Source organism: Hakea prostrata, chromosome 5 (assembly GCF_041222555.1).
Source record: "Hakea prostrata isolate BN-2017 chromosome 5, UWA_Hpros_2, whole genome shotgun sequence".
Lineage (NCBI taxonomy): Eukaryota > Viridiplantae > Streptophyta > Magnoliopsida > Proteales > Proteaceae > Hakea > Hakea prostrata.
Genome location: NC_142604.1, coordinates 14136352 through 14146770, shown reverse-complemented (window position 1 = coordinate 14146770; position 10419 = coordinate 14136352). Strand labels below are relative to the sequence as shown.

Sequence of the window (10419 nt, the reverse complement as noted above, 5' to 3'; positions counted from 1 at the left end):
AAATACAAAATTGCGAGTTAATAAACATACATGTGACCATTTTATAGATGCATCTACTAAAACATATATTATCTAAATAGTATACTTGATGAGTGAATGAGTCAATATATTTAATCCTATTTATATTCAAAAAATACAAAAGATTCAATCTCAATTTTAGCACGTGATGATCTAGTAATAAATTTTTCTTGAGAACAAACAGCATAAGAAAATTCATTAAATTGAAGAATCTTCTGGTTCTTCAATGACTAATAATATGAATTTTCAATGATTTTTCACATCATATTTGATCTGAGATGGTTCAGCTAGTCATGCCAAATAATAAAGCAATCAAATCGATATTCTTTGAATTTACCACAACATGTGTTTCAATCATGCGTATATTCGTGTAGTACAAACCGGGAAAAAAAATTCAACACTTTTATAGTAATTATAGATATTCACTTTTATCATTATTTATAGTCTCAATATGATAATCATTTTGGCAAATATTTTTAAAACTTAATAAGTTTTCTTTGAGACTTACTATAAAATAATGCATTGTTTATAGCCAAATTCGTTTAATAATATATTAGCTCTTACGAGGTCTTCAACCAATATTATACTACTAATTATTGTATAAACATTAGCTTCCGCATAATCAAATAGGAGAATTTTTTTTCCTTTTAGTATAATATGCGTTGCAACACATTAGGAAATACTTAGATTCTTCATCAAAATGACATAAAATACATTAATTGATATGTAAAAAAAATTAGAAGGAAAAAATAATTACATTTAAGATAAACAAACTAATATAATATCAATTTTTTTATTTGAACTCCAGTAACATATCTTCAAAGGAGTCTGCGACATCTCTATGTGTAGTATTTGTGAGACCATAAAAATCATATTCTTTACATGCAAAATTTGTTTTAGTATCATTATTTTGTAAAATCCAATTTATCTTTATATTATTTTTATTCATTTAATTAAAGCTTGACAAAGCTTAACAAAATATTGTGGAGTACCACAAATACATGCCTAATAATATTTTATACCATATCGATGACAAATATTATCTTATGCAAATCTTATCTACTAGTAGGATCTCCTCCAATTCTTGGGGTGGATCCAGAAAGAATCGCGAAGGTTTTTCTAAAGAAGTCGGTCTTTTCGTGATCCAATCAGCAGTGTAGTTGGACTCCTGGTACGCATGTTGGAATCTAATTCCTTCATTGTTTCCCACTGCTTCCTTTATTGCATGCACCATTCTTGCTAATTTCCCTTGTAATCTTGCATTAGGCTTTAGCAGATCAATAGCTTTGAGAGAATCTGATTCCACGTATAAAGGCGTGAAATTCTTTTCGTGTGCAACGTTAATTCCTTCAATCACCTGCAATTCAGCTTCTAAAATGTTCATCTTCATTTTTCTCTTCACGAATCTTCCAAGGAAGCTGCCCTCTTTGTTGCGAATTACACTTCCTATCTGACTGTATTATCCTTTGCATAGTGATGCATCCACATTTATTTTAAACCATCATTCCTCAGGATTAATCCATCCACCAGCACTTCTAGGGCATTTAGATTTTATCGCTTTATCTCTACACTTTCCCCAAACAGATCTAACTTGGTTGAAGAGGTCTAAACAAAGCTCTGCATCGTTTATTGGTTTGGTGAAGATTTTTTCATGGCTTTCTCTATTTCTCCAACCCCAAATTTTATACACCACACAGCTGAACTTTATCGCCCAATCTAGATACCAACCTTGACTTTTTTCCGCATATATTAAGTGTTAGCCAATCCTTTTGATTACTCCTAAATAACCATATTGGCATTGACTTCGGCAGTAGTATATTCCAAATGCCAAGAGCATATGAACAATCTCTAAAAATGTGAAGTGTACTCTCTGATTCGCATAAACAGAATCTGCATGATGTATGAGATTGAAGCTTCATTTTCTTAATCTAATATTTGACAGCAGCCAATTATGACTGAGTTACAAATTCTATTTGGCATCTTGAGTTCCCATAGATTCTTTCAGTAGTTTTCATTGAATATTGGATTCAATATAAACTCCTTTTCCGCCTCAAGCATCTGGTATGCCATTTTAATAGAAAAACAATCATTTGGAGATGGGTTTTAGAGCAAAATATCACGCCCTTCCTCGTCCTTTGGTGTTAAATGTTCTATAATTTTTTTATTCCTTGAAGAGTCATACAGAGAATTCTTATTATTCTCTTATTTATTTTCATCATAAGAATGATAATTATTCTATCTTTTGCCTTATCCATAGTCATAACCACAATTATAAATTTGTCTTATTTCAGACTTATAATGAATTACTGCATTCACTTCAGAGAACGAATGAACTTCATAATTTTTTTCATTAATAATTCATTATTTTGCTTAGTTATAATGAGGTATGAGATCAATTCAGATAATCTTTTAAAATAATTTTCATGATATTGCTATTGTAATAACACATTTGAAGTATGAAAAATTGAAAAAAGTTTTTCTTTCCAGTAAATCATCATCAATTGAAAAAAGTTTTTTTCCACATAATTTCATGTTAGGTTTTTTATTAAAATCTATATTATCTATATATTAAGTTTCAAAATTAGTTTTTGCATTTCTTTTATTTAATTGTTTTGTTTGTGTGTGGGACCCTTGAGGTAAGGGTGGTAATGAGGCACCATGAGTTAAGGAGGCCCTTCATGACCTTGGTTAAAGGAGGCCCTTCATGGCTTTGGTTATGAGGCTCTTCATGACATTGGTCATGGGTCTTAAAGGTCTTGATCATGGTGATGAGATGGACTAACTTGAATGGTGGAATTACTCAAATTCTAACTCTTGACCTTTATTTCTCATTTCAACTTCATGACCATTCATGGCCATTACCATGAGTGGGGGTTAAGGTCTTTGAATGGGTTAAAGCCTATTAATTCCAAAGAAGTGAATATGAGAGTTACTTCCCCAAGTAGTGGGGAGGTTAGGTCAAGGGGGTTTATTCACATTAGTGGAGGAGGGACAAACCATTGATTCTCCATTAGTGGAGAATTGATTCTCCCCTTGTGGGGAGGTGTGGTTTGGGCCTATATAAACCCAACCCTTCCTTGCATATTGTGTGCTATTGTGACTCTCATCACTCACATTATTTGTTTTTACAAAGTTCATTTCTTTCTTGAGTTGTCTAAGTGTTGTGCTCTAGCTTTTGGCTCCTTTAAGGGACTAGAAGAACTACCTCCATCTTCTAGTTGGAGGTTGCTTTATCTTGGAGGTGGTGGTGCAAAGAACCCTTGGTAGTAGGGTGCATCAATTACCTTAAAGACAGCATCAAGGTGTGACTCAACCTCATCAATCAGTGGTTCGTTCGGTTGCTACTTCAAGCTCTTCAAATTTGCTAAAGATCTTCATCTCTCAATTGTATTGCAATTTCACTTTTATATATTTGAAGAATTTGTAATACAATTACCCCAACATTTCAATTGAGAACTAATTTTAAAAATTGCAGACCTGTACTTATTTACAGTTTTAATTCTTGCAACTTCATGTGCATCTGCAGAACTGTTCCTTTCAATTGACATGGATTGGAAAAGATAAATTGCAGTAGGAGAAGACACGGTAGAAGATGGGTTGCAGAGGGAGGAGTACCCGATGAGAGAGTCAGGCAAAATGAATCTAGTAAGTGAGGGGGTTGATTGTAAATTAGAAAATTTAGACTCTTAAAATGTAAAAGCAAAGAATAATAAACCCATTTCATTTGATTCTCAACCGTTGAATCTTATATTGATCACATCACATTATCAATTCTAGAGCCAAAATTGTGAAGGATATTTTCACCAAATGGACCAGCATCCCAAATGGAATTAAAGAGTTTTTTTTTTTTTTTTGGTAAGAAATGGAATTAAAGAGTTGAAGAGCTTGAGGAAGCCCAGACGTTCATGAACACTGCCGAAGTCCGTGCAGAGGTGTGAAGTAACACCTTGGGCAGCTTATTTCGGCTTAAACTGGTGCCTGGTGGCTACTGGTTAATCATCAACTACAGGAAGACGGGCAATCAGTGCTAGAGCTCAATTGCAGAAGTGGAGGGCCGTCTGTTGGCGGTCAATGATGCTTCATTCGTATGGTTCTCGAGAGATTGGGCGAGATAATATTCAGAATTCAGTCCAGTTTCACACACTTTCGCCATGTAAGTTTCAAAACTTTGGATCTTGTTTTATTACTAGGGTTTGTATTGGAAAGCCGAAAGAAGTTAATACTTCTTCAGGTTCGATCCTCCATTGCCACAATAGTAGAGACAGATATTCAGATGTTGCACCATTAATGTTATCTGCTCTTGGGACCGAACAAAAATTGCACAACATGAGAGCCTGGCCTCCTCGGCAAAACCCTAGAGGAGCTGTAGGGTTTAAGCTCCATTGTCACACGAGACCTGTGGTTTCACCAACAAAAACTGCTAAAAAAATAAGGAGAAAGGCAGACGATGGTTCTTTGCATTCAATATTAAGCGCCTTAAAAACTGGAGGCGACATTCACGAGGTTCTTTATTCGTGGGTCGGGAAGCTTAGTCCGAAGGAACAAACTGTAATTCTTAGAGAGCAGAGAGATTGGGAAAGAGTCCTCATTGTGTTCCGATGGATGAAATCCCAAAAAGACTACGTTCCTAATGTAATTCATTACAATGTTGTGCTTCGGGCACTGGGTAGAGCTCAGAGGTGGGATGAACTACGGCTCTGCTGGGTTGAGATGGCGAAAGAGGGTGTTCTGCCGACCAACAACACTTATGGAATGCTAGTTGATGTGTATGGAAAAGCGGGTCTAGGTAAGGAAGCCCTTTTATGGCTTAAACACATGCGTCTAAGGGGCCTGTTTCCAGATGAGGTTACAATGAATACTGTTGTCCGGGTTCTTAAAGAAGCTGGAGAGTTTGATCTAGGGGAGAAATTCTTCAAGGATTGGTGTGCAGGACAGGTCAATTTAGATCATTTGGATTTAAATACGAATTCTGATTCAGTGTTAGAATCGGACCCAATTAGTTTGAAGCATTTCTTGTCGACTGAGCTTTTCAAAGCCGGGGGCCGCATTCCTACATCCAAAATGTTGACTTCTGCAGGAGTAGATAGTTCTGTTCAAAAACCTAGACTTGCTGCTACGTATAATACCTTGATTGATCTTTATGGCAAGGCAGGTCGGTTGAAGGATGCAGCTAATGCCTTTTCTGAGATGTTGAAAGCTGGTGTTGAACCAGATATTTTTACTTTCAATACCATGATTTTTATTTGTGGGGTGCACGGGCATTTGTCGGAGGCAGAAGCTTTGCTTAGTAAGATGGAAGAAAGGGGAATTTCTCCTGATACTAAGACTTACAACATCTTTCTATCACTGCATGCTAATGTGGGTGACATCAATGCAGCTCTCAATTGCTACCGGAAGATTGGAGAGGTAGGTCTGTTCCCTGATTCTGTAACCCACAGAGCTGTTCTTGACATGTTGTGTAAAAGGAAAATGGTTCACGAAGTTGAGAGTGTGATTAAAGAACTTGATAAATCTGGTTTACATATTGATGAACATTCTCTACCTTCTATTATTAGGATGTATGTTGAAGAAGGACTTGTTGATCGGGCAATGATACTTCTTGAAAAGTATCAATTTCATCACATGATTTCATCTAAGATATTTGCTGCTGTAATAGATGCTTTTGCAGGGAAAGGCCTTTGGAAAGAAGCCGAGTCCATATTCTCTGGAACTAAAGATTCATCAAGACACAAGAAGGATATTTTACAATATAATGTCATGATCAAAGCATATGGGAAGGCAAAGCTATATGATAGTGCTCTTTCACTCTTTAGGAACATGAGAATTAATGGAACTTGGCCAGATGATTGCACATATAATTCCCTTATTCAAATGCTCGCGGGTGGTGATTTAGTGGATAAAGCAAGGGAACTCTTGGCTGAAATGCAAGAGGTAGGGTTTAAACCACGGTGTGCAACCTTTTCTGCTGTTATTGCAAGCTATGCACGTATAGGCCAGCTCCCTGATGCAGTGGATGTTTATAAAGCAATGTACGAAGCAGGAGTTGAACCAAATGAGGTTGTTTATGGGTCTCTAATAAATGGATTTGCTGAAGCTCGAAAAGTCGATGAGGCCTTTTACTATTTCCAGGTGATGAAGGAATCTGGGATTCCTGTGAATCATATAGTCCTTACATCTTTGATTAAGGCTTACAGTAAGGTGGGATGTTTGGAAGGAGCTCAGAAGCTGTACGAGAAGATGAAAGATTTGGAAGGTGGTCCTGACATCGTTGCATCCAATAGCATGATCAATGTCTATGCAGATCTTGGGATGGTATCTGAAGCTAAATTAATTTTTGATAATTTAAGACAGAATGGTCAGGCAGATGGTGTATCATTTGCCACTATGATTTACCTTTACAAGAGCATTGGCCTGCTTGATGAAGCTATTGATGTTGCTCATGAGATGCAACTATCAGGTTTGCTTAGGGATTGTCCTTCATTTAATACAGTAATGACATCTTATGCTACAAATGGACAACTAAGGGAATGTGGTGAACTATTGCATCATATGATAATACAGAAAATTTTGCCTGATAGTGGGACCTTTAAAGTATTGTTCACTGTCTTGAAGAAAGGGGGGCTACCAATTGAGGCTGTAGTGCAACTTCAGTTATCATACAATAATGGAAGTCCTTACTTTAGGCAAGCTATAATAGCTTCTGTCTTCTCTGTTGTGGGTCTACATGCTTTTGCACTGGAAGCATGTGAGACCTTTGCTAATGCTGAAGGTCTTGATTCCTCCGTATACAATGTTGCAATATATGTTTATGGTTCCTCTGGCGAGGTACACAAGGCTCTCAATGTTTTCATGAAAATGCAAGATAAGGGACTGGAACCAGATGACGTTACATTTATCAATCTGGTAAATTGTTATGGAAAAGCAGGAATGGTGGAAGGTGTGAAGCGGATTTACAATCAATTGAAATTTGGGGAGATCAAGAGCAATGAGTCCCTGTTTAGTGCTATCATTAATGCCTATAGAAGTGCTAATAGGTATGACCTTGCTGAAATAGTTAGCCAAGAGATGAAATTTGCTTTTAATATGCAAGAGCACTCTGATTTGGAGCAAGAAGTTGAATATGGTGAAGGAACTTCTATACCTTCAGAACCCACAGATCTCATGACAATGAAGTGACTTGGTGAACATCTCATTCTCTGGTTCCCAAGAAAGTCGAATTCCTTGACAGATTCATTATGTTAGTCTTTTGTAGAAAGTGTATCTCAGGGCTCTTGCGACACTTTTGGAAGCTAAGAAAACCTTTGTATTTACTGTCTCCCTTTTGCTTGATGTACAGTTTTTTTTTTTTTTTTTTTTGGGTGTGGCTTTTGCCTAATACAGCAGTTAAATCACCAAAAAAAAGGAAAGAAGTGATTGTGATGTCTGTGTTGCAGAACTAGTCTTGCAAACCTTGATTGTGTTTATCTGTTTACACTGTATAATACATCAGCTAACCAGATGAAAATATTTTGTTTTTCTGGAGTCAATAAATACCCACGTGGAATTGCCTATCTTGTTGTCATCAACTTTGTTTATCTGGTACAGGTTTACATTGGATTCTGCATATTTTTTGCAGTTGCCCCTCCTATTATTTTCAGGGAAATTCTCTCGTGTAAGTTCCTCTTCATAGTATTGTTTTGCTTTTGGATAAGAAACTACTTTTTGCTCAATTTGAGTTCTTGTTTAGGGTGTCTAGATTGAAGCACTACTTTTGCCTTAGATAAGTTTTGGCTTTAGATGTTTCAGATTCATACTGTACGTATAGTAAGTGTCCTAAGAAGTTAAAAAAGAGGAGGGCAGGTGTAATTTGCCATAGTTCTTGTTGCCGTTACTTGTTTCCATTTTTGTGTCAAGGCCATAGAAAAACTTGAATATGCATATTCACATATAAATACACATTAATGTAAATTTTTGCACTGGCTACAGCAGAATTTATACTTCCATGACTCTTGTTCCCATTCAAAGGATATAAAACAGAGCAAATTCTTATCAACACCCTGTGGGCCATTGTCAAATCATATTTTGTAACCTGTCTTTTCTGCATTCATGTGCACCTTGCAAATTGTTGTAAGTGAAACGAGTAGAACCCTAATTCCATACAGTCCCATTCTCTCCCTGGCAATAAACTGCCTTCCACTATCTCTGCAACTCACCTCTCCTCTCTCCTCTTCTTTGCAACCGGATGGCAACATTGACCAAGGTTGTCAAGGCGGCAAAAGTGATTGAGGGTTCTGACGAGGTGGCAAGGTGACCAAAGCGATTGGGGGTGCTATTAACATGGCAAGGCGGCCAAAGCGATTGGGGCCCTGCCTAGGCGATTAGGTGACCAAAGCGGCGTCTAGGTAGCAATAAGGAGATCAAAGCGGTTGGGTTAAAATTTTTCAATACAACTACTTTCTATAATAAGCGAAACAAACATTCAATAGTCACATTCATCCAAAAAAGAAAACATTTAAGAATCATAATTATGAAAAATTCTCCAAATAAAGAACACAAGCATAAGTTCACCTCATCAAGTATCATAACAATGACCATGTACTAATAGGGCCAACACGATAAATTAATAGATCTCATTATTCCTATATTCAAGTCATTGTCCATTTAATGATTCATTGATTTTCGATGTTGAGTATGGCTTATGCTTCATATTCTGTTGTTGATGGGTACGGGGATCCCTCTCCCCGATGAGCGGGCTGGGGTCCGGGGTGGCTGCCCTAGTGGGGGTGTAGGGGGCAGTGCCCTCGAACCTTGTAAAGGTCCTATGTCACTTTGGGCCTGGGATTTCCTTTGAAATTTGGCCATCGATTCCGAAATGACTAAGCTATTAAATTTATATACAGCTTTGTAGAATAAATTTTGATTTAAGAAAAGATATAAAGAAAAAAAAATTATGTACAAAAAGTAAAAAAAACCGGTTGCTTTAGCATCTAGGAGGCAATAAGGCGCATAAAGGACAAAGTGGTAGCGGTTAGGTGAAAAAGCGGCAAAAAAATAGTTTGTCAATTAAGCGGTTCAAAACAAGGCAATTGAAAAGCCGCCTTGCCGCATAAGTGAACGCTTTGACAACATTGACATTGACAGCTACAGCAGACCCCAAGCTCTGCAGTATTAACAGTTGAAACTGGAAAGGTTTCAGGTTTATGTTTCTAGCAGCTTCTTCACTATTCCACTTATCCATTTGAAGAAGATTTAAATTTAAGGATCAAGTTTAAGGTTGCCTTAAAAAATGTCTGGAATGAGGATGCCGCTTGATTTTATGGTCCATGGAAGTACAAGGGTTCAGTTCATGGTTCATGGAGATTCTGGTGACCTCAATATTCCCTGGAAAGAGTTAAACCATTCATGGTTCCTTGTTTCAGGCTTTTGATCAAATGTCTATTTTCTCTCTGAAGGGAATGTGTTCTAATATGGAAACAAGTGTGTTTAAAATCAGTTTACCATTTCATTTGACCTTCTGTGTTGTCAATCCACTTCTCATAAGGCAAACATATCCCTGTCAATTTTACAAGCTGCTGTATAGAACTTCCACTGAATTCCTAAAGATAATTGAGAATGATATCTATCTTCAATGACTAGATTTCGAAGCATTTCATCATCATGTTAAAATGTCAAAGCTTACCCAATTACTATATCCTGGACTTACGTAAGCGAAGTCTTCAATCTACTTGTTTCACACTAATATGCAACCCCCTTGCTCTTTACCATGTGTTTTTGTCTCTAGCCTCTGCTGTTATTCTATTTGCTAGATTGGTAATGATGTTTATCTGATGATTCTGTCAACAGAGGTATCTTGCCAGCACTTTCTCTTATCAGTCAGAATGCTTTGGTTGGGGTAACTTACTTTTATTTGTATTTTATTTGGTTTTTGTTATGTCAGTAGTAGGTCAATAATTAACTGTCAAGCAGTTTGTCTTGCTAGTAGGGTCTTATATAACTTAATACATTAAGAAGTTTGTCTTGCTTGTAGGTTTTTATATAATGTAGCACATTTTTGATTGCTTTCACTTTCTTTGTTGTATCAAAAGATTCAAAACTCTAATAAACTAGTGAAATTGATAATTGCCTAAATTGCCTTGGTAGACTGTTGGACTGTTTGATGACATTTTTCTTTTCGTATTAACTGAAACTTTTTTGTTGCATAAAAAATGTTTGATAATTCTTTTTGTTTTGGAAAAATATGTTTCACATTTTCAATTCCTTAACCCCCCCCCCCTTTATGCACTCTGTATTTAAGGAATTAATATTTGCATGTGCAAAATCAGGGGCATTTTGTCATCACAATTGAAAATATTGTAAGAAACCATTTTGTTGCTTTCTTCTCTCATCCACATCATCTCTCACAGTCCCCATAACTTAATCCCT

At 36.5% G+C, this 10419-nt stretch overlaps 1 protein-coding gene across 1 annotated transcript; it reads left to right on the top strand.

Moving 5' to 3' along the window:
- The first annotated feature begins 3914 nt into the window (after positions 1-3914).
- LOC149015324 (Pentatricopeptide repeat (PPR) superfamily protein) lies at positions 3915-7585 on the top strand. Its single transcript, XM_089156969.1, has one exon. The coding sequence runs from the start codon at positions 4090-4092 to the stop codon at positions 7192-7194; it is 3105 nt and encodes a 1034-aa protein (XP_089013095.1). The 5' UTR covers positions 3915-4089; the 3' UTR covers positions 7195-7585.
- The last annotated feature ends 2834 nt before the right edge of the window (positions 7586-10419 follow it).

Coding starts and splice junctions, on each gene's coding strand:
- LOC149015324 (XM_089156969.1), top strand. CDS start 4,090: ATGATGCTTCATTCGTATGGTTCTCGAGAGATTGGGCGAGATAATATT.